Source organism: Microcebus murinus, chromosome 1 (assembly GCF_040939455.1).
Source record: "Microcebus murinus isolate Inina chromosome 1, M.murinus_Inina_mat1.0, whole genome shotgun sequence".
Classification (NCBI taxonomy): Eukaryota; Metazoa; Chordata; class Mammalia; order Primates; family Cheirogaleidae; genus Microcebus; species Microcebus murinus.
Window position 1 is genome coordinate 68,263,108 of NC_134104.1, and position 24,990 is coordinate 68,288,097.

The 24,990-nt window shown below is 39.5% G+C and overlaps 1 protein-coding gene and 1 non-coding gene across 6 annotated transcripts; both read right to left on the reverse strand.

The window, feature by feature from the left end:
• Positions 1-381: 381 nt before the first annotated feature.
• DYNLT2B (dynein light chain Tctex-type 2B) lies at positions 382-20,025 on the reverse strand. 5 transcript variants are annotated; one of them, XM_076002625.1, is made up of 7 exons: positions 19,893-20,025; positions 16,715-16,848; positions 12,280-12,349; positions 6,891-6,967; positions 5,508-5,600; positions 3,470-3,533; positions 382-537 (listed from the first exon to the last, which is right to left on the reverse strand). In XM_076002625.1, the coding sequence occupies exons 1-6, from the start codon at positions 20,021-20,023 to the stop codon at positions 3,472-3,474; spliced, it is 567 nt and encodes a 188-aa protein (XP_075858740.1). In that variant the 5' UTR covers positions 20,024-20,025; the 3' UTR covers positions 382-537; positions 3,470-3,471. The 5 variants fall into 5 exon arrangements, with proteins under 5 accessions (XP_075858740.1, XP_075858745.1, XP_075858753.1 ...); XM_076002630.1 differs by having other exon boundaries at positions 19,889-20,000; XM_076002638.1 differs by lacking the exon at positions 5,508-5,600.
• On the reverse strand, positions 18,390-18,493 carry LOC142874932 (U6 spliceosomal RNA). Its single transcript, XR_012922517.1, has one exon. It is a non-coding gene; the product is annotated as a U6 spliceosomal RNA (small nuclear RNA).
• Positions 20,026-24,990: the final 4,965 nt, after the last annotated feature.

Below are 24,990 nucleotides of genomic sequence, written 5' to 3' on the forward strand. Positions count from 1 at the left end.
CATGCCTGTAGTCCCAGCTACTCAGGAGGCTGAGGCAGAAGGATTGCTTGAGCGCAGGAGTTTGAGGTTGCTGTGAGCTAGGCTGACACCATGGCACTCTAGCCCAGGCAACAGAGTGAGACTCTGTCCCTCCCTCCCCTTCCCCCCCAAAAACAAAACACTAGTAGTAAATATGCAAAATATTTACAGTTGATTATGTCTGAACAATTGAAACAGATTTTTCCTACTTTTCTTCTCTGTTTTCCAAATGTAATGAGAACATAAAAAAAATCAAAACTTTAAAAATATAACCCCTAAAGATATAAACTATTATGTACCCATAATAATTTTAAAAATAAATTAAAATATATATGTATATATAAAGGCCTAAAACACAACAGATTCAGTTGCCAAACTGCCAACTTATCTTTATTTTGTCAAGATATTTAACAATATAAAAAAGTTCAGATATCTTCATGGTCAGATCTGTTCCCAGCTTTTCAAAAAAATTCAATAGTAGAAACAGCCAAATGCCGCTACAACACAGAATAAACTGTCCTAAAAAATAAAACAGAACACATACACACACAAAATCCAGAATGTTAGTACTAATAAGGGAATAAAGTCAGCACACCATCCCAAGTCTTTGCCAATTATCAATTATGAAGACTTTTCCCTTCTTCAAGCATAAGGATTTCCAGAGTATAACTATAAAGTTGCTTGCCTGAGAATAATTACAAAATTGCTTGTAATAGGTTAGGATGGGTAAAGATTTAGATTTTCTCAATGTAAAAATAAAATGTGAACTAGTGAACTTTAGGTAATGCATATTCATAAAATAATTATTCCCACATTTCCTGATTTATCAGAGAATAAAATATGAAACATTTTGCATTTCTTGGAGTAAATGCATTACCCAACCCAAGAAACTATATTATAATCTAAGCTATATTAAACTAAACTTTATCACTGATAATAGGAACAATAGCACCTTGTCATAAATTCTGAATAAGGGAAATGGTCTCTGAGTGTTTATTCTTTTTCTTTTGTTTTTTACTTTGCTGGCAAAGGATGAGTGTTTATTCTTAATTGACAAAATTTATTTGTCCATATTTTAGCTCAGAATCTAAAAATGCTTTCCAGAGCCCAGTTAAACTTGTTAAAACACTTTTTAGATACTTATTACAGGCATTCCACCTGCCTCAACAACTCCTTAACCACCAGCCTCATCTCCAGACTGGTATTGATGGAAGAAAAACAATTTGAACACAAGTACCTGATTATTACCAAAAGCAAAATGCTTTGGTTTAGCCTAGCTCCCTGGCTCCTTGGGTGGATAACTCTGAGCTGTGTTCTAAAACAATGCTATCTGTGGTGAAGGACCTGTTTTTGTTTTTGTTTTAATTTCCAGTTCCTCATGGAATATTTTTGTAAAATATAACAAAAATAACTCAAAAATGAAAAGAAAAAAGCACATACAAAATACGGCCCAAACTTTTTATAATATTGAGGGACATAAAATTACTTTGTCAAATTGCTGTAAGTACTCCACGTATGTACTTATCTCATCATGGACGTGTTAACAAATAGGTCACAGACTGGCACTCACCTGGGGACCCCACTTTGAGTGGCACTGTTCTACCTAGAGTTCTCCAACAGGACTGAACTCCAGTTATCCACAGCAATTATCTGCTCAATAGCATATGCTTTTCCCTCCTCTCCTGGTTCCTCATCCTCAACTAATGCTTCCTGGGATCTTCTCCCAAATAAACAAAGTGCTTTAAGCTCTGAAAATGAAACCTAAATAAAAACCTAACTCAAAGACCTGGACAAAAGAAAGATACAATGGACTAAGTCAGCAACCTAAACCAGGCTCTCAAAAGTTATTTCTACCTGCCTCCTCCATCAATCCTGTGTTCTAAAACCCAAACCTGATAAAATTTATTAAATAACTGTAATAAAGTTTTTAATTACATTTATTCATTTGAGTATGACTGGCCCCCATTGAATCATAAGCTCTCTACAGGGAGAAACCATGCCTGTCTTACTCATCATTTTATCCCTAAGGCCCTTGAGTACAGAAGCTGGCACATAATAGGAGCTCAGAACTATTTGCTAAGTGAATGAATTATACCATATAAGGACTCAGGAAAAACTGCATTTTTAACTCCAAGAAGCAAAAAAAACTATCACCTCATCTTGACTCTTCCCCCAAAGAGAGCTGATAAATGAAGATTCACATAGTAATTCTCACTGCCCAGCCCCTGATCCTAGGGTAGCTGAGCATAAAATAAAACTTTGTTAGGAACATAGTATTTTAGAGCTAAGAGGTACATTAAAATCATCTACAGGAGCAGCTTCAAAACCTGGCATTCAACAGGATGCCATATGGGGAACTTTTAAAAAATTCAGATTCACTGATCCAACTATTTGATCAGGATCTACCTGAGTAGGGCCCCAGCATCTATAATTTAAACAAGTTCCCCATAATACTCTTAGGCCACCACAGCCAGTTTTTGGGAAAATCTATTAGAGCTTCCTAATGTTACTGATACAATGTGAAAAAAATCCAATGACTTACCTAAAGTCATTCAATTAGAAAGTGACAGAGCCAAAAATGGAAACCCTTTTTCCTAATTTACTAATCCAGTTTCTTTATTATATTTTTTTAAATTAGTAGAGATGAGGTCTTGCTCTTGCTCAGGCTGGTCTCGAACTCCTGAACTCAAGCGATCCTCCTGCCTCGGCCCCACAGAGTGCTAGGATTATAGGCGTGAACCATTGTGCCTGACCTCAATCCAATTTCTGTTCTACTCCATTCTACTTGAACTCTGATTCTACTAATCCATAACCTGGGAGTATATGAGTAGAGGATAGGACTCTTTCTGGAGCAAGTATAAAATAACAACATGTGATTAAAATATAAAAAATTTGTGCCGATGACTTACCAATGTTTAAATGTAACTTCTTTTTCATTTAGTTTTGAGAAATGGCTTTAAGATAAAGTAATTAATTTTATTACGAAAAGAAAAATCACCTTTGCTCATGGAATCACCACCATCCAATTTCTTTTGCAGCTTGGCAAAGTGTGATTTGTTCAAATGAACAAATAAGTAATTAAAAGTTTTAGTTATCAATTATTACTTTAATAAGGTTTATAAAGATTGGGTTTTAGAACATAGTAATTTATGGAGGAGGTGACTAAAAATAAGTTTTAAATAATAATGGTAAATAATAATATGCTATTCCCAAATTCAAACCTGTGAAGAGTTATATCATCTGTAAACATACAAGTTCCTTGCCTATAAGCAGCACACTAGATTTCTGCTTTAGTAACAAAAAATTAATAGTAAAATAATCTCATCCAAAAGAAGTCCAAGACAAATGTTTAAAAACTAGTGTGCTTAACGTCTTACTAAATATTAAGTAATTTGATACAGAATGCCCACATATCCTAAGAAAGGAAAAAAAGGTTTCCAAATAGACTTACATTCATGAAAACATCATGAGTGTAGTTGTCAGTGTCAGCATCCCAGAAACATCGAGCAGCCATGCTAAAAAGTCAATGAAGTCAATGAAGAATTATCAACAAAATAACAAGGATCTGAACTACAGATACCTACCATGAGCAAAAGAATTCCTCAATACATTCCTATAGATCTGTGCTTCCAAACCTTTTCACAGGTTGGCACACAGAGAAAATCATATTGGTACAGCAGAGTAACTTGGTAAAATTGGAGAGACTAGAGTCATACATGAAGCTTCTTTTTTTTTTTTTTTTTTTTTTTGAGACAGAGTCTTGCTTTGTTGTCCAGGCTGGAGTGAGTGCCGTGGTGTCAGCCTAGCTCACAGCAACCTCAATCTCCTGGGCTCAAGCGATCCTACTGCCTCAGCCTCCCAAGTAGCTAGGACTACAGGCATGTGCCACCATGCCTGGATAATTTTTATATATATATATATATATCAGTTGGCCAATTAATTTCTTTCTATTTATAGTAGAGACGGGGTCTCGCTCTTGCTCAGGCTGGTTTTGAACTCCTCGAGCAATCTGCCCGCCTCGGCCTCCCAGAGAGCTAGGATTACAGGCGTGAGCAACCGCGTGCCCAGCCATAAATGAAGCTTCTTATAGGTGACCAGCCCAGGGACTCTAACAGCCTCATATCCTGACTGGCTGCCTGACACCTGCAGGGATCAATACCTTGAAGTCTTTGGTACTCTGAGTGGAAAGTTCTGAATAGAATACTTCAGCTAAGATATTTGTGTGTGACTTTTAATGAGCTCAATTCCTCTACACTATTAGGAGGAGGAAAAGATGGAAAGGGCCCAACAAATTATTTAGTCCAGGCTGATAATTTTATAGATTCCTAGAAAAGAAAGGAACAAACTCTAGACTAGAATTCAGTCTTCTAAATCCCGTATTATCTCTACAGGATGCTTGCTACCTCTAAATTCTCAAATTGGCCATGCTCTTCTCTCCAATTCTTGGGTAAGAAGAAAATATTAAAAATTTCAGGCCGGGCACGGTGGCTCACGCCTGTAATCCTAGCACTCTGGGAGGCCGAGGCAGGCTGATTGCTAGAGGTCAGGAGTTCGAAATCAGCCTGAGCAAGAGCGAGACCGTCTCTACTATAAATAGAAAGAAATTAACTGGCCAACTAATATATATATATAGAAAAAATTAGTCGGGCATGGTGGTGCATGCCTGTAGTCCCAGCTACTTGGGAGGCTGAGGCAGGATTGCTTGAGCCCAAGAGTTTGAGGTTGTGGTGAGCTAGACTGACACCATGGCACTCACTCTAACCTGGGCAACAAAGCGAGACTCTGTCTCAAAAAAAAAATTTTTTTTTTCAAAATAAAAGTCAATTAAAAAGTTGAAATAGGCCGGGTGCGGTAGCTCATGCCTGTCATCCTAGCACTCTGGGAGGCCGAGGCAGGAGGATCGCTCAAGGTCAGAAGTTCAAGACCAGCCTGAGTAAGAGTGAGACCATGTCTCTACTAAAAGAGAAAGAAGTTATCTGTACAAATAAAAACATATATAGAAAAAATTAGCCGGGCATGGTGGTACATGCCTGTAGTCCCATCTACTCAGGAGGCTGAGGCAGAAGGATTGCTTGAGCCCAGGAGTTTGAGGTTTCTGTGAGCTAGGCTGACACCACGGCACTCACTCTAGCCTGTGCAACAAAGCAAGACTGTGTCACACACACACACAAAAAAAGTGGAAACAATTTAAATGTCTACTAGTACTGGATTGGTAAATAAAATTATGATATTTCCTGGCAACAAAATTCTATGCAGCCATTAAACTGTTAAAGAAATATTTTGCAAGCCAGGCACAGGGGCGCATACCTGTAGCCCAGCTACTCGGAAGGCTGAGGTGGGGCATAGCTAGAGCCCAGGAGTTTGAGGCTGTAGTGCACTATAATTGCACCTGTCAAGAGCCATGATACTCCAGCCTGGGCAACATAGCAAAACCTCATTTCTTAAAAAAAAAAAAAAAAAAAAAAGAGGCCAAGTGCCATGGCTCCTGCCTGTAATTCCTGCACTTTGGGAGGCCAAAATGGGAGCATTGCTTGAGACCAGAAGTTCAAGACCAGCCTGGGCAACAAAAGGAGATCTCGTCTCTATAAAAAAGAAAAGGAAAAAAATGACAAATGTTTTACATTTTTATTAAACATATGGACATGATCATTAACATTTACTGAGTGTTTACTTTGTGCCAGGCACTAGTCTAAGTGCTTTTACATTTATTAACTCACTTAATTCTAAGAGGTAGGTACTGCTATTATACCCATTTAATAAATGTGGAAACTGAAGGTCAGAGAAATTGAGTAAAGTACTCAATTTTAGTTATTATTACTTTAATAAGGATTATCAAGATTGCGTTTTGGAACATAGTGATTTATGGAGAAGGTGACTAAAAATAACCAAGTAGCCTAGTAAGTGTCACAACTAGTAAGTGACAAAGCTTGGTTTTGAACCCAGGCAGTTCAGAACCCATGCTTTTAGAGAAAGACATACCATACTATATTGGTCCATTTTTGCATATTATTTTTTTTTAAGTTTTACATAGAGCTTCCCTCATCCTAGTATTTTACATATTCTTAAATCAAAAAAGCTCTATCTATGTAATCCTAGCACTCTGGAAGGCCGAGGCGGGCAGATTGCTCAAGGTCAGGAGTTTAAAACTAGCCTGAGCAAGAGCGAGACCCATCTCTACTATAAATAGAAAGAAATTAATTGGCCAACTAATATATATAGAAAAAATTAGCCGGGCATGGTGGCGCATGCCTGTAGTCCCAGCTACTTGGGAGGCTGAGGCAGCAGGATTGCTTGAGCCCAGGAGTTTTGAGGTTGCAGTGAGCTAGGCTGACACCACGGCACTCACTCTAGCCTGGGCAACAAAGTGAGACTGTCTCAAAAAAAAAAAAAAAAAAGTTCTATCTATTTCCACACTGCAACAATAATAATAAGAAGTAAAATTAATCTACTTAATTGGTTAATCAGCATGTATTTATTTAACAATTACCATATGCCTAGAAAGATTAAAATCTGGCCATATTCTCAAACAATTCCCAATTACATAACAAAATTAACACATTTCAAAAGAATAAGATAATGTACACTTGGTGCTAATTTATAAATTATTGGGATTAAAAGAGTTTGTAAAGTCTATCTAGTTTACATATCCAACTTATGCAATATGTGAATTAAATCCATAGAAGTGCTACAGAGAATTTAGAGAGGAAAAAAAGCCAAAGGCTTTATGAAGGAAGTGGTACTTAAACTGAATAGAACCAAGTGAAGACACAAATATCAAAATTTATTTAACAAACATCTGCTGAGTACCTATTATATATCAGGCAAAATACTAGGTGCAAACGATACAAAGATGCCTAAAACACAATCCTTACCTTCAAATTGTGGTCTCTTTACACCATTTCCCAATAAAAGGAACCAGGGCTCCTTAGAGAAATGGCCAATTCCAGGTCTGGGGATGGAAATGTACAAGATAAACCTGGGACATGTGAATCATGCCCAAAACCTGGGCCACACCAGGAATAATGCTATATATAGATATATATGTATGTGTGTGTGTATATATATAACATATAGAAAATACATATTATATATATAAAATACACAATATACATACACACACACAAGTGTGTCAAAAGAACTTATTAATAGAAGAGATTTGACAGAAGTGATACACAATTGAACTTAGCCAAAAGGCCAAGAAGCAATGATAGAACAGTTTGTGGCAGACTAATGCTCCCACCAAGATCAATAAGAAAAGCTGGATAAAATGAATCAGAGAGCTACTACAGCAAACAGGTCTAGAGGAGCCAAAATTCCAGAAAGGGGAACTCCAGTAGGTAAGCTGATATTCTGCAGCAGATTTTTCCCTAGGGCATTTGCCAATTTTTTTTTTTTTTTTTTTTCTTTTACAAGTTGTTCTCTTTAGGGTAATTTTTTCATTATTTTTTTTTTTTTTTTTTTGAGACAGAGTCTCGCTTTGTTGCCCAGGCTAGAGTGAGTGCCATGGCGTCAGCCTAGCTCACAGCAACCTCAAACTCCTGGGCTCGAGTGATCCTTCTGCCTCAGCCTCCCGGGTAGCTGGGACTACAGGCATGCGCCACCATGCCCGGCTAATTTTTTATATATATATCAGTTGGCCAATTAATTTCTTTCTATTTATAGTAGAGACGGGGTCTCGCTCTTGCTCAGGCTGGTTTTGAACTCCTGACCTTGAGCAATCCGCCCGCCTCGGCCTCCCAAGAGCTAGGATTACAGGCGTGAGCCACAGCGCCCGGCCTCATTTGCCAATTTTGGACACAGGGATAGAGGCTGAGAATCTGGGCTTTGCTCAAGTACAGGACCAATTATTGAGAGGAAAAGAAACCAGCAGGATTACTGGCAATCTTAACAGAACTAGAGAGATAAAATTAGAGTCTGGAGGGAATAAGATTCTTGTTAAAAAGGAGATAGTAGCACTGAGCCTATCACATGGTAGGCTGTCTTTTCAAAACATGTGCTGAATTCTGAAACTATAAGCAGAAACCTAAAAAGCTAAGTGTGCTAGGTAATAAAATGCCCCCCCCATATGTCTATGTCCTAATCTCCTGTAAATATGTTACATTACATGACAAAAAGGGCTTTGCAGATGTTTCCTTAAGGATCTTGAGATAGGGACACATTATCCTGGATTATCCAGGTGGGCCCAATGTAATCACAGGGGTTCTTACAAAAGAAAGAGGGAGGCAGGAGGGTCAGAGAGAGAGATCTGAAGATGCTATATGCTGCTGGATTTGAAAATGGAGGAAGGACTTATGAGCTAAGGAATATAGGTATCCTCTAACTGGAACAGGCAAGGGAATGGATTCTCTCCTAGAGTCTCCAGAAGAAATGCAGCCCTGCTGACACCTTGATTTTAGTTCAATGAAACCAGTTTTGGATTTCTGATCTCCAGAACTATAAAATAATATATTTGTGCTATTTTAAGCACTGGGCTTATTATGGTAACTTGTTACAGCAGCAACAGGAAACTAATGCACTAAGGAAAAAGCTTATGAAATGAAAGACAAAGTTTTATGGTGAGGAGATAAGGATTAAAAGTACCTGTTGGGGGTGGAGGGCCAATGAACATTCAAGGTTCTTGTTTGAAAGATCTTGAGGGCTACAATTAAGTAAAAAGGTATACATTCTGGAACTGGGGAAAAAGAGGGAAAAAAAAAAGAAGAAGAAGAAGAGTGAACTTAATAAGAGCCTTATCAAAAGTGCAACTCAACCCCAATTCAGCTCAGTACCTGACTGAATTAAGGTAAGCAGCCCATACTCTACCTGTACAGCAGAAGAGAGAGTTAAACCCTTTATGGAAGAAAATAATATCAGCTGGAGGTCTACAATTTTTTTTAACACAATGTCCAGGATTCAAAGTAGGCATACCTCTGTCTGTGCATAGGGACTAAAAGAGAAACAAAAAGAAAAAAAGAAAAACTAGGCATACCAAGAGAGCCATAAAAATGATTAACAAGAAAAAAAACCAATGGAAACTGACTTACATATGATCCAGACACTAGAGAAAGCAGCTAATGACTTTAAAATAAATACCACGATAAAAACGTAAAAAGAGAGGAGAGGAAAAATGGAAGCATAGATGAAAGGATAAAAATGTTCACTAGAGAATTAAAATCTACAAAAAATAATTAAATGGGAATTCTAAAACTGAAAAATATAACTGAAATTAAGAACTCATCAGATCGGTTTAACAGCAGATTAAAGGATTAGGGAACTGCAAGGTCAATACAAAAATATATAAATTGAAGCACAGAGAGGAAAAAGAAAAATTCAAAAAGAGGATAAGAGGCCAGCTGCAGTAGTTCACACCTGTAATCTTAACACTCTGGGGCTTTGAGATTACTGTGAGCTATAATAACACCATGTATTATAGCCCAGGCAACAGAGTGAGACCCTGTCTCAAAAAAAATTTAAAAAAAAGGACTGACAATATTTTAGAGGTGATAATGATATTTTATTATGTTAAAAAGGGGTATTATCTTTTAGAGATAAATACTGTTATATTCACAGATGAAATGGATGGTGACTAGAATTTCAAAATTATCCGGTGGAGGCAAGAAGAATAAGTGGTAGTATAAAAAAAAAAAACATCAGTATGTGTTAATAACTATTGAAGCTAAGTAACAGAAGTATAGGAGTTGTTTAGTACATGTACTTTTGCATATATTTGAAATATTAGATGATAAAAGTTTTTTTTTTTTTTTGAGACAGAGTCTCGCTTTGTTGCCCAGGCTAGAATGAGTGCCATGGCATCAGCCTAGCTCACAGCAACCTCAAACTCCTGGGCTCAAGCGATCCTTCTGCCTCAGCCTCCCAAGTGGCTGGGACTACAGGCATGCGCCACCATGCCCGGCTAATTTTTTCTATATATATTATTTGGCCAATTAATTTCTTTCTATTTATAGTAGAGACGGGGTCTCACTCTTGCTCAGGCTGGTTTCGAACTCCTGACCTCGAGCAATCCGCCCGCCTCGGCCTCCCAGAGAGCTAGGATTACAGGCGTGAACCACCGCGCCCGGCCGATAAAAGTTTTTATAGCAGGAAAGGGGAGGCTCTTTTACGCCATTCTTCAGAATTAGGCCTGATCACATTTAAAAAAGTCAATCATAACCAGTTTAAGGAATTTATATTTGACAGGGTTTAAAATAAAGAAACTCTGTTGAGTTTATGGAAAGAAAGTGAGGTATATTTCAGGAAGATTGGCCTGGTATATAAAATAAACTGTGGAAAAGAGAGATCAGAGTCAGGAAGTGCTGCTAAGGGGCTGCTAAGTAATCCCAGCAGCCAGACTGCAATGTAGGCAATGAGAGAGAAAAATGACTAAATAAGATAAAAGATGACTCCAAGGATTTAAGCCTGAGTCAATGGAACCTTGATAATTTTGTGAGAGACAGGGAAATTAAAATAATAAACTGATTTAAGGATGGAGAGGGAAAAGAAATCAGGAACTCTTTTAGAACATGTTGAATTCAAGATAACAAAATAATAAAGTATTTATTTCTTAGTTTCTTTGTGGTGAAGAAATCTCTTGAAGCCTTTTGGCCAAGTGGTAGAGGGCACTGTGGTAAAGAATACTGTGCTAGGAGTCAGAAGACTGGGCTCTATTAGTGACCCTGACATCAACCAGGTATATAATTTTGGGCAAATCATGCTAAACCTCAGAAGTGTCATCTATAAAATAAAGGGACTGAGGCCGGGCGCTGTGGCTCACGCCTGTAATCCTAGCTCTTGGGAGGCCGAGGCGGGCGGATTGCTCAAGGTCAGGAGTTCAAAACCAGCCTGAGCGAGACCCCGTCTCTACTATAAATAGAAAGAAATTAATTGGCCAACTGATATATATATATATAAAAAATTAGCCGGGCATGGTGGCGCATGCCTGTAGTCCCAGCTACCCGGGAGGCTGAGGCAGAAGGATCACTCGAGCCCAGGAGTTTGAGGTTGCTGTGAGCTAGGCTGACGCCACGGCACTCACTCTAGCCCGGGCAACAAAGCGAGACTCTGTCTCAAAAAAAAAAAAAAAAAAAAAAAAAAAAAAAATAAAGGGACTGAACACTAGAAAATATTTATAATGCCTCTCAGATCTAACATTCTATAGTAAAAATTCTTGGTAATAATATCTACAAGGTATTTTTAAATTCATTCAACAAATATTTTAGTATGTTCTTACAAAATACTGTACTGGGCACTGTTTACAAAGGGAAATGGACGATTAACACTTGAGCACAGGAAACAACAGGAAAGACAGATTTTGCACTCACCAACAGAGGAATGATAGTTCAAGGTCATGGGAATGAATGAACTCACTGAAAAAGTACGGAGACAGGCAGAGGAACAAGAACCCGGCCTTAAAGAAAGCTCACAGCTAAGGATGCAGGGGAGAAAGAGAAGCCAGTGAAAGGAAGATAATAAGCAGTCGGAAAAACAAGTTAGTTAACTGACATCAGGGCCAAAAAAACCAGAGTGAATTTTAAGAAACAGATGCCACGGTCAAGAACAAGAGCTAAAAAACGGCTATTAGATTTGCAAACAACTCTAAAGAAATTGATTTAGGGCCAGGTGCGGTGGCTCAAGCCACCTGTAATCCTAGCACTCTGGGAGGTTGAGGCAGGTGGATCGCTTAAGGTCAGGAGTTCGAGACCAGCCTGAGCAAGAGCAAGTCCCTGTCTGTCTCTACTAAAAAAAAAAAGAAATTAGCTGGACAACTAAAAACATATATATATTTAAAAAAATTAGCCGGGCATGGTAGCACATGCCTGTAGTCCCAGCTACTCGAGAGGCTGAGGCAGAAGGATTACTTGAGCCCAGGGGTTTGAGGTTGCTGTGAGCTAGGCTGACACCATGGCACTCTAGCCCAGGCAACATAAAAAAAAGAAAGAAAGAAATTGATTTAGGAGAGTGAAAGGACCAAAGCCTGGGCAACAAGGAATTCAGGAAGAAACATATATACATAATCCCACATTTGTCTGTGGAAGAATATATACATAAACCCTATCAGACTTATCAGCCTTTAGACACTATGAAAACTGAGTTATCCCAGGGAACTCACCAGACTGTAAACCTTACTATTCAGTACCAGGATCTCTTCAGTTCACAGCTGGATTTTGGTATACAGTCCTGTACTCTTACTCTTGCAAAGACATGCCTTACTGAATTGTCAAGAGGACGAATATCTCATTAGAAACACAACTGAATAAAAACAGGAAGGAAAAACCAACTACTCACAATACTCCTTCACCTCTTTGTTCTCCAATCACTACTTGCACCACCATTTTATATCGGTCAAATCCCATTTCTAGAAAGAAAAAATAAGAAAGTTATCTATAAACAAACATGTAGTAAAATTACCTATTAAGGGCAAATTTGCCTAGAAATGGAGATAAGTATTCAATCCACAAGTACTTAATAAGTATGACTGTAAGCTTGAGAGTCAGAGAGACATGAAGACAGATTCTAATAGTAAACTTACCTAGTGTATAAATTTAGGCAAGTTATTTAACTTTTCAGTTAAAGTTTCCCTCATCTGTTAAATGAGAATATCATTATCTACCTCCGGGGCTTGTTGTAAGGTTAGATAAGATATAGTAATACATAAAACATCTAGAACAATGCTGATACATAGTAGTCTCTCAATCAACCTTAGCTTCCTTCCTTTTTCCCCTACTCTAAGTAAGGAACTGAGCTAGGGCCTCAAGATACAGAGATAAGTAAGATACCCCTCTTGTCTTAAAGAACTGATAGTAGTAAAGAACTCAAAGGCAAACAAAAATGAGATGAAAATGCAATATATTTATTCAAAGAGTGTCATGAACAAGGTACATCAGGTGCACAGAGCTGGGGACTCCTCCCTTTGTCTGGGCAGTGGTAAGCGATGATGGGAAAAGAATTCTTGGAGGACGTGATAGATAAATGAGCTGTGTCTTCAAGGATAAGTGAGAATTCACCAGGTCACATATGTCTTTCCATTCCATAAAGAGGGAATAGCATGTGTAAAAGCATGAGAGCATGGGATCTTTAGGAATGTGTAAGCTGTTCAGTAAGGTAGAAAAGAAAAAATTATATAAGATTCCAGAGTATACTGAGGTGACCCAGCACGACTCAGCTGCTTGCCCCAGAAGCCACACTGGTAAGGCAGCAAAATCCTGAAAATTCTCACTAAAAACAAATCTGGAGAGAAGAAAGATGAATAGACATCTTTATCTTCCTACTTTTCTGAGCAGGGAATAAGGGAATAGTGGAAAGAGTAAAAAAAAAAACTAAATGGGCAAAGTTAAAACAGAACCAATTTTCCTTGATGAAAGTAAAGGTTCCAGGATTATATAGTAAATTGGGCAAACAATCTGAAGGCTACAGGTAACCTCCCATGTAGAATATGAACTCTACTTTAGGATATTTAACAAAATCTTAGAAGACAGAGTCCAAGTAATTTTTTTTTTTTTTGGAACACCATTACCAGGTGACCAAGTTATTATTTTTAATTTTATTTCACCTGCTATCCAACAATCCAAGTTTTTTTTCTTTCTTTTGAGACAGAGTCTCACTCTGTTGCCCGGGCTACAGTGCCGTGGCATCAGCCTAGCTCACAGCAACCTCAAACTCCTGGGCTCAAGGGATCCTACTGCCTCAGCCTCCTGAGTAGCTGGGACTACAGGCATGCGCCACCATGTCTGGCTAATTTTTTACATATATATATTTTTCAGTTGTCCAGCTAATTTCTATTTATTTTTTTAGTAGAGACAGGGTCTCGCTCTTGCTTAGGCTGCTTTTGAACTCCTGAGCTCAAACGATCCACCCACCTCGGCCTCCCAGAATGCTAGGATTACAGGCATGAGCCACCATCCCTGGCCAATCCAAGTTATTTTTAAAAAAACACTGCACTCAGCTCAGCTTCTTCCTTTAATCAATCCCTAATACTACAGAAATGTGGCTAGAATATTAAATACCCAGCCCTGAGGGAAAAATAAAATAGTATCAAATATGGTGGGAGGAAAACTTAAAAAAATATATCACCCACACCATATCAGAGCAATTATGATATATGGGCAGAGCAAGATATAAAGAAGTTGAATGGAAATATGCAAAGATGCAATAGTGAAAACAAACAAAAGAGTAACAAGGAAGAAAGAAACATCCTATGTAAAAGACAAAAAATTCAACCTAATACAAATCAAGGAACAAAGCACAATTCTTCACAATTGATTCATGATACAGAATAATATAAGCTTATAAATTAAATAAGAATTCAATCAGGTTATAAACCAATAGAAAGAGATTACAAGGAAGATTACAGCCTTAGGAAACAAAATGAATACCCACACATTATCACTGTGTAACTAATAAATTCAAAATGGCAAGAGACAGGACACAAATGAAAAGTGAACTCCTGGCTTAAAGTCATAAGTAAATGTCAATAAGGAAGAAATTATTGCAGAGAAAAGCTGATAGATACTGAAGACAAAGATGATTCAACATAACAATATTTGGTGTCCTAAAGAGAATCTAACAAATGTAAAAGGACATGTATTCAAAAATATAAGAAAATTTCTCTGATACGGAGAAAAAAATCTACAGATTGAAAGCAATAAAATGCTGAATACCATGCCAGACCCTAGAAAAGCTACTAAGCATATAGGGTTAAAGTTAGGATTCTTTCAACAGAGAACATCATATTTCTCCACAGTTAACATTCAATGCCAGAAGACAATGAAGCAAAGTATGTAAGATTCAAGAAAATAAATTATTGGCCGGGCGTGGTGGCTCACGCCTGTAATCCTAGCACTCTGGGAAGCCAAGGCAGGCGGACTGCTTGAGGTCAGGAGTTCAAAACCAGCCTTAGCAAGAGCGAGACCCCGTCTCTACTATAAATAGAAATTAATTGGCCAACTAATATATATAGAAAAAAAATTAGCCAGGCATGATGGCACATGCCTGTAGTCCCAGCTACTCAGGAGGCTGAGGCAGCAAGATTGCTTGAGCCCAGGAGTTTGAGGTTGCTGTTAGCTAGGCTGACACCACGGCACTCACTCTAGCCTGGGCAACAAAGCAAGACTCTGTCTCAAAAAAAAAAAAAAGAAAGAAAAGAAATTATTATCTCAAAAATATTACATTCATCAAAAGTATATTCTACTTTAAAGGCAAAAGGCATACATTCTCAAACACAAAAGAACCCAGGGAATACAGCATTTATGAGTCCTTCCTAAAAGAAACTTGCAACAAAATCTCATCATATAAGGTTGGACCAAAATAAAGAACTCAGCAATGGAAACAATATGGTAAAAGAACTAAATAATGGGCAACAATCCTTTAAGTATAGAATGAATATTATATGACTAACAGAAATAGGTCTACTGTATCCCATTATTATTATTTATATATATATATATATATACACACACACAGAAAAGAGGTCTGCTATGATAGTCATCTAATATTAATGATTATTTGTGGGTAGTAGCATTTGGGGTGGTTTTTCTATTAAAAATTATTTTTCCAGTGTCTAAATTTTTATAATGAGTTTGTATCTTTTTAATAATAATTTTAACAGTGAGTTTTCATCAAAAAGTTTAAATATTAAAATGCTAATATACTAACAGTTAATTCTGGGTGATGGAAATACATGATTGCTATTTTCTTCTTTATACTTTTTGATATTATTTCATTTCTAAAAGTTAAAACAAATTCCAAACAAAAAATATACCAAAATATTAAATAGTAACTAGTTTTGCATGATATAATTTTAGATAATTAAACTTTATGCATACTTTCATATATTTCCAGGTTTATTACAATAAGCATGTATTATTACTTTTACAAAGACATTCCTTCCCTCCAAAAACTAGTATCTTTAAAAAAAGGCAGATAGAAATATAGAACTTTTCAGATGGTATAGTTTTTTTTCTAGAGACATGGTCTTGCTCTGTGGCCCAGGCTGGAGTACAGTGGCATGATCATAGCTCACTGCATCCTTGAACTCTTGGGCTCAAGTGATCCTCCACCTTAGTCTCTTGAGTAGCTAGGGCCACACCCAGCTAATTTTTTTTGTTTTTTGTAGAGACAGGTCTTACTGTGGTGCCCAGGCTGGTTTCCAACTCCTGGCCTCAAGCCATCATCCTACCTTGTCCTCCCAAAGCTCTAGGATTACAGGTATGAGTCACTGCGCCCAGCCCGTACAGCATTATTAACAAGAGAGAGAGATAGGCAGACAAAGAGAACAGGGCAGGAAAAGCATAAAGTATGCTCTGCAGATGTAGTTTGGTAGGAATGGAGTTGAATAAGGTAAATAGTTAAGGATTCAGCTAGAGAGATGGACTGAGGACAGACTGTGAGGGTACTGTAAGGAACTGATAGCTTGGTGGAAAAAACCACCAAGAATTATGGGGGAAGGTGCCCCTGTACTTTTGACCTTTCTGAATAGTCAAATTTCTTGAACAGTAGTTCCCTACAATGTTTTATTTCACATTCTTACTCTTTCCCACCATCTGTAAAAAACTTACATGAGTAAAAGGCACCAAATAATTATGGAAGATTAGACACTAAAGAGAAATTTGTCTTTAATAAAATCCACAGCTTAAGTTTCTTATTTAAAGAGAAGGTTGGGGACAAGAGGGTAAATCTAAATGCTTGAAGGGAATAAGTCATTTCCAGTTATCACCATGATTACCTTTTAATTTATCTTTAATGTTTTCCGATAGATGTTTTGTGAGCTGAGGCGTTTCTTCTGGAGAATATTCAGCATTTGCAAGTTCCTCCTTGAGCACAGCATGAATACACTCTTTAACAACAGAGGGTCTGAACCTAAATGAAACAATTTTAGAACATCTCATTGGTAACTCCAAAACCCCAACACTTCAACTTCCCCCAGCTTTTCTTCATTAGTAGCGTTTAATCCTTCTTTTTCATATTTTTATTATAAAAACCATATAAAAAATTAAGGAGATAAATCATATTCCAAATCTATATGTACAGCCTAGACCTCTGCTGAACTTCAGATCAGACTACAGGCATGAGTCACTGCACCAGCCTGTACAACATTATTAACAAGAGAGAGACAGAGACAAAGAGAACAGGTAGGAAAAGCACAAAGTATGCTCTATAGATGTAGTTTGGCAGGAATAGAGAGTTGAGTAAGGTAAATAGTTATGTATTATTACTTTTACAAATATATTCCATTTGGATGGTTAATAGGAAACTGAAATTTAATGCATCCAACATTGAGATTCTGATATTTTCCTCTCCCAAACTAGGTCCTCCTATAGTCTTCCCCATCACAGTCTCGCAGCTTACATCCATTCATAAGCAAATCTTATCTCTTCTACCTTCAAAATAATATAAAATTTAATCACTCTCACCGCCCTACCACAACCATCTTTCTCCAAGATACCATTACCTCTTGCCTGGATTACAAGGGCCTAATAAGCCTCTGTCTGCCTGTGTTCCTACATCCTGTTCTCATTCGGTAACTGGACTAATTGTGTTCAAATATATGTCCGATCATGCCACTCTATTCAAAGTACCCCAAATATATCCCACCTCACTCAAGAGTAAAGACCAGCATCCTCACTGTGACTTGTTAAGATCCCATATGATCTACACCACCAAACTCTCAGACCTTGTTTTCTATTTTCCCCCTAGTTCTACACTCAGACCACACTGGCTTTCCCTAGTCTTTGACCACCCCAAGCATGCAAATGTTAGTGCTTCTGCACTTGCTGTTCTCTCTGCCTGAATTTCAATTCCTTCCTTCCTATATAGGTTTGGCTACCTCCCTCACTTCTTTGTCTTTATTCAGAAGTCACCTTTCCTAGGCATACACTCTAAAACACCCTCCTACCACATCACTCCATAACGCCCTTCCTGGCACTTGTTATTATACTATCTTACACACTATATACTTCACTCATGTATTTCTCTTGTTCAGTTGTCCTTTAACCCTGCTAGAAGTAAGCTCCATGAGGATAAGAATTTTTGCATGTTGTGTTTGCTGTTATATCCCTATTTCCTACAACAATGTTCAGCACATAACAGACACACAATTTTTTTTGAAGGAATGGATTACTGAATAGGTTGAGATAGAGATAAGCAAAAAAGTCTCTAATTTCACTACCCTAACAATACCATTAGCATTTTGGTTGAATTTATCATATATTACAACATTCAGTTCCTCTTCTGAGCTGTATAGTCTATCAGTTGATTTGTCTATCATGTACCAGGTTACCAGAATGTTTCAAGTTTTAAGCTTGTAATGTGTTTAAATATTTATTTGGTAGTACTAATGTCCCCTCATAACTTTTCCCCCTTCTCATTACTTTTTTTAAATAAAATTTAATTGATATTTAATAAATATGGAACGCTTCACGAATTTGCGTGTCATTCTTGCGAAGGGGCCATGCTAATCTCTGTATCGTTCCAATTTTAGTATATGTGCTGCTGAAGCGAGCACCTCATTACTTTTTAACAGTATTCTCTTTGCTCTCTTGCCTACTTATTCTTAGAGTTTAATTTCAGAATCATTGCCAAATTTCCAAGTTTTAATCTGTTCAAAATATGGTCTTCCTAATAACAAATACACTATATCTGACTCTTCTTTGAAGCCTTTTCCTTTTTTTGAGAGAGAGAGTTTCACTCTGTTGTCTGGGCTAGAGTGCCGTGGAGTCAGCCTAGCTCACAGCAACTTCAAACTCCCCGGCTCAAGCAATCCTGCCTCAACCTCCAGAGTAGCTGGGACTACAGGCATGTGCCACCATGCCCGGCTAATTTTTTAATATATATTTTTAGTTGGCCAATTAGTTTCTGTTTTTAGTAGAGACGGGGTCTTGCTCTTGCTCAGGCTGGTTTCGAACTCCTGACCTTGAGCGATCCTCCAGCCTCGGCCTCCCAGTGTGTTAGGATTACAGGCGTGAGTCACTGTGCCTGGCCCCTTTAAGCCTATTCAATCCTCAGTAAAATGTTAAAAGTGTTCTTCACCAAAACACACATAACCTCACAGGATTATTCCTACATAAATTTGTTGTTAATTTTATTCAGCATTGTTTTATAACAGAAACATGGATGAATGGCATTCTGTACATTTAGAACCTTTTACCAAGATAACTGAACATACCTTTTTCTGTGTCCATTTTACCACAGGAAAACTCCTGTATGAAATTTTTATCACATCATAACCAAAGTTCCTGGTGGCCAGTACTTGCCAAGCATCAGATTCAGCATTCTGGTTTCAAACAACAGAGGGGATACCTGGGAAATCTTTTTTTTCTTGTTGACGACAAAGTTAGCGATGGATCCTACAGGGCCAGCTAACGGTCCTCTGCACAAGACTATGTGCCTTAATTCCGGCAAGGAATAGGGGTGGCGGTCTGAGGGCCTCCGGATACTACCTGGGTAGGACTTTGCTTACATACAAGTCCCGTGCCAGGAGTACGCACATTGTGGCACCCATGTGCACCGGGTAACCCTCGAATCATAGCTAAATGGCATTCGATGTAAGCCGCTTGTTTTCTGCCTCCCTATTCTATCCATCTCCTTTTCCCTGCGCGCACGTCCTAGGTTTGCCAAAGCCAACCATTCTCGCCGCGCCAGCCTACGGGGCGCGACAGCGGGGCCGCTCCTCTGCTACCCTCTGTAGCGGGAGAGGAGTCGGGACGCGGAGCACCGCGGTCCCGCTCCCAGCTCCAGCCCGGCCCGGTCCCTCCCGCCTCCCCGCCCCTCAAGGCCGACCCCGCCCCTGCGGCCCCAGCCCGACCCAGGCACGCGCCGCTTTCCCGCGTCTGGGCGCCCAGGTGAGCGCCGCCCGCCCGCCCCGCCTCTCGAGGTCGGCCCTCCGCATCCAGTCCGCTACCCGCCTTTGCTGGAAAACCGGCCGCAGAATGTAGGTGTTCTCGGCATCTCCTACGTTCTTCTCAGTCTCAGGCACCTCGTTGCCGGCAGAGGAAGATGCACCCACAGAAAGGGACGCGACGACCGACGTGGACATGACCAGCGCTTCTTGGCCTGGGCGTTATCTCGCGATGAGGGCCTGGCCGGTGCGGCTGTGGCAGGGAGCTGGGAAACCGTCCCCAGGGCAACAGGGCCGCTCTTGGCCCTCACGTGACTGCCGCGCGCTCGCCGCAGAGCGGCCCGCCCTTCCGCGCGCCTGCGCACCCGCTGCTGAGCGGACCGGGCCAAGGTGGGGCGGCTGGAACCTCGAGTGAGGTAGGTGTATGCCTGTATGATTTGCAAAACACTTTAACACGCCTTAGCTCCTATTAGCCAAGCCGCAATCTTAGAAAATATTCACGGAACCTGGCGCTCATAGAGGTTAGGTGTACTGACCAAGGGTACTCAGCTGGTGAGCAAGGGTCCTGACTCTAATCAAAGGGTCTTCAAACTGGCCCTTTGGCCATATCCAGCCTTCCTCCTGGTTTTGGTTTTGGTTTTTATTTTTTGAGGCAGGGTCTCGCAGTGTCGCGGGAGAGTGCAGTGGCGTCATCATAGCTCACTGCAACCTCCAACTCCTGGCTCCAGCGATCCTCCTGCCGCAGCCTACCAAGCAGCCCGGACGATAAGCACTGGCCACCATGCCCAGTTAATTTTTCTATTTTTAAGTAGAGACAGGGTCTCACTCTTGCTCAGGCTGGTCTAGAACTCCTGGACTCAAGCAATCCTCCTGCCTCGACCTCCTAAAGTGCTAGGATTACAGGTGTGAGCCACAGTGCCGGCCTCCTCCTGTTTTTATATAGCTGTGACCTAAGAACAGGTTTGATGTTTTTAAATTATTTAAAAAACGAAAAGAGAATAATTTGTGACACGTGAAAATTGTTAAAACCTTAGTATCCATAAATAAGGTTTTATTAGAACAAAATCATGCTCATTTACAGATTGTCTTTGGTTGTTTTTAAGCTATAGAGCCCGAATTGAGTGGTGCAACAGAGACCCTAACCCGCAAAGCCTAAAGTATGTGGTTTACTTTGGGTAGTAAGAACATTAAAAAAAATAAAATAAAATATCATGTGACCCTTTGCAGGAAAAGCTTGCAGAGCCCTGCTCTAATCTGTAACTGCCAACCTGCAGTTTCCCTAGCCAGCTTGTGGCATGTCACCCACACCTGCTACAGAGCAAAAGTCAAAAAACAGCAGACCTAGGGAGTGTTCTCTGCTTATAAGCACCAGTGCCTGATTCTGTTTTAGAAGGCTAGTATCTTGGCCTCTGCTAGCTTCAAAAACTAAGAAAAGTACATCCCCCAGTATTCATCTAGGATTCCTTTGGTAACAGCCTGTTGGTTAGGTTAACAGGCTCCAAAACTTACTTGTATGAGATGCAAAAGGGATAGTTTCCATAAAAGTACACCTTTGCAAGTTCCAGTAGAAACTGGCTATATCATAACTCACTGCAATCTCTGACCCCTGGCCTCAAGCAGTCCTTCTGCCTCTGCCTCCCAAAGCTCTGGGATTACAGGCATGAGTCACTGTACTCAGCAAAAAGTACTTTTTTGATAGTATTGCCTGGATTGGTCTCCCTGACTCCAATAAACTAACCCCAGCCTCACCTTCCCAGTCTTACCCTTCACACTGCTCCCAGAGTGGTTTTTGTTTGTCACTGCTCTGCTTGAAATCTTTTTTTTTTTTTTTTTTGGCTGCTCGAAATCTTTTAATGGCTCTTTATTGCTATCCCCATAGCATTCATACTTCTTTACTTGTAAATAAGACCCTTATGATCTGGCTGGTTTGCTGAGCCTTCCTCCTGGCACTGGCCAACAGACGGGTCTGTGTGGAAGCCACAGGCCCAGTTGCACACCCTGCACCAGCTCAGTGCTGCCTCACCATGCCTGTTAGCAGCTCCTTGGCAGCAGCACTGGCCCTGCCAGCGACTGGGGTCACACATCCACAGACTAGTCTGAACTCTACCTAGGACAGAAGTCCAAGTTTCTTAGGGACAGTGTTTAGGGACAGTGTTCTTTTATCCATGCTGTTTCACCAGCCACAAGAAATTAGGAAGCACACTTACCCTCACCTTTTATGATTCCTTCAACTATGTCTCTCTTATCCTATCCACTACAGTCAAGCAAGAAGCACAAAAAATTCTATGTGTAATTCGATTCAACAAATATTTTATTATGCCTTCTGTGTCAAGGGCTAGAGATACAAAAATGAATCAAACCCAGGCTTTGCCCTAAAGAATGAACAGATTTGGCTGGGCATGGTGGACTAAACTAGTTATTACTAAACAAAGTGCCACTTGCTGTAACAGAGTAGTAGGGGGTAATAGAGAAACAGAGGGAGGCACTGAATTATATACTTAAATTATACAGTCATGTGAAGGTATTTACCCATGAAACAGTTAAAGTATTTTAGCAAAAACTGTCATTTTTAATAGTTCTTTTACCCCTGCAATTTTCCTGAGAACAGGGCCTGCTTTTTTTCCCCCCAAAATTTAAAAATTTGAAATATTCTCAAACTTACAGAAAAGTGGCAAGTATAGTACAAAGAAGTTGTTTTTCTAAATCATTTGAGAGTACAGTTGTCCCTCAGTATCCTCAGGGGATCGGTTCCAGGACCACCTCCAACCCCACCCCTGCAGATACCAAAATATGAGGATGTTCAAGTCCCTGCTATAAAATGGTATATAGTATTTGCATATAACCTATGCACATCCTCTTGTATACTTTAAATTATCTCTAGATTACTTATCGTACCTAATACCACGTCAATGCTATGCAAATATTTGTTATACTATATTTTTAAAATTTGTATTATTGTATTGTTTTTTTCCCAAATATTTTTCATCCACGGTTGGTCGAATTTGCATATGTGGAACCCATGGATATGACGAGCCAACAGTGTCTTGCTAAGCCCATCAGCCCTGATGCTTTCATGTATTTCCTGAAAACAAGGACATTCTCCTCCTCTAAAAGACTACAACTGGTTGAAAACAGTGGCTTATGCCTGTAATCCTAGCACTTTGGGAGGCTGACACAGGAAGATTGCTTGAAGCCAAAAGTTTGAGATCAGCCTGGACAACATAGTGAGACCCCATCTCACCAAAGAAAAGACTGCAACCATTAAAATCAGGAAATTAACATTGATGCATTACTACTATCTAATACTCAGACCCACGCAGAGATCTCCAATTGCCCCAGTTGTTTCATCATAAAAGGATCCAGTACATGTGTTGCAATGAGTTGTCATAGCTCATTAGTCTCCTGAACCACATTGCTGGACATTATGTCTACGAGAAATGCCCTTTGTCCTCCAAACACCTAATCTCTAAACACCAAACTGAAGGACAACCTATTCTGAAGATGGGTTTCCCCTTCTCTAAGCAGGATTATGAACAATGAAACATCCTTTCATTCTAGGATAATATTCAAGAAGGTACACACACAAGGTAAGAGATATTAGGTTGGTGCAAAATTATTGCGGTTTCAGACCATGAATTTTAAATCATTATAACTAGTCTCAAACACATCTTTATTAATCAAAATAGGAACCATTACAATCAACACATTTTTGCCAACAAGAAAAAAGTTTGTTTATTCCGATAGTATAAAAATCTGTGCTTCGGGATTCAGCCGACTCTTGGAAAGCATTTTCTGCATCCTGCTGGTTGTGGAAGCATTTTCCCTGCAAAAGGTTGTCAAGATGCTTAAAGAAGTGGTAGTCGGTTGGTGAGAGGTCAGGTGAATATGCTGGATGAGGCAAAACTTCGTAGCACAATTTGCTCAACTTTTGAAGCATTGATTGTGCGATGTGTGGTTGGGCATTGTCATGGAGAAGAATTAGGCTATTTCTGTTGATCAATGCCTGCTGCAGGCATTGCAGTTTTTGATGCATCTCTTCCATTTGCTGAGCATATTCTCAGATGTGGTGGTTTCATCAGGATTTAGAAAGCTGTAGTGGCTCAGACCAGCAGCAGACCTCCAAATAGTAACCATGACCTTTTCTTGGTCAACTCTAGCTTTGGGAAGTGCTTTGGAGCTTCTGCTCAGTCCAGCCACTGAGCTGGCCATTGCCAGTTGTCATATAAAATCCACTTTTCATTACATGACACAGTCTGATAAAGAAATGGTTTGTTGGCCGGGCGCTGTGGCTCACGCCTGTAATCCTAGCTCTTGGGAGGCCGAGGCGGGCGGATTGCTCAAGGTCAGGAGTTCAAAACCAGCCTGAGCGAGACCCCGTCTCTACTATAAATAGAAAGAAATTAATTGGCCAACTGATATATATATAAAAAAATTAGCCGGGCATGGTGGCGCATGCCTGTAGTCCCAGCTACCCGGGAGGCTGAGGCAGAAGGATCACTGGAGCCCAGGAGTTTGAGGTTGCTGTGAGCTAGGCTGACGCCACGGCACTCACTCTAGCCCGGGCAACAAAGTGAGACTCTGTCTCAAAAAAAAAAAAAAAAAAGAAAGAAATGGTTTGTTGTTGTGTACAAGAATAGAAGATGACATTTCAAAATGACGATTTTTTGAATTTCAGTTAGCTCACGAAGCACCCACTTATCAAGCTTTTTTACCTTTCCAATTTGCTTAAAATGCCGAACAACCATAGATTGTTCGACGTTGAGTTCTTCAGCAACTTCTCATGTAGTTGTAAGAGGATCAGCTTCGATGATAGTTCTCAATTGGTCATTGTCAATTTCCAATGGCTGACCACTGTGCTCCTCATCTTCAAGGCTCTCATCTCCTTTTTAAAACTTCTTGAACCACCAGTGCACTGTATGTTCATTAGCGTTGTTGATGTTTCAAGCTGTCTTCGCTGCTTTGGACCTATTTTAAACTCATATAAGAAAATCACTCAGATTTGCTTTTTGACTAACATCATTTCCATAGTCTAAAATAAATATAAAATAAACAGCAAATAATAAGTCATTAACAAAAAAAGAAGCAAGAAATGCACATTAAAATAATGTATAACATAACCACATTTATTTAAGAATGTATTTCAGTATCAAATGGCAAATTTAAAC

Bases quoted from the DNA above. Each gene is read 5' to 3' on its own strand.
- DYNLT2B (XM_076002625.1), bottom strand. From the start codon at position 20,023: ATGTCCACGTCGGTCGTCGCGTCCCTTTCTGTGGGTGCATCTTCCTCT. The intron at 6,968-12,279 runs GTGAGTAGTTGG...TTCCATCCCCAG, and splicing joins CAAAGAGGTGAAGGAGTATT to ACCTGGAATTGGCCATTTCT. The intron at 5,601-6,890 runs GTAAGGATTGTG...TCTTTTTTATAG, and splicing joins AAAGAGACCACAATTTGAAG to AGACGAGATCTCCTTTTGTT.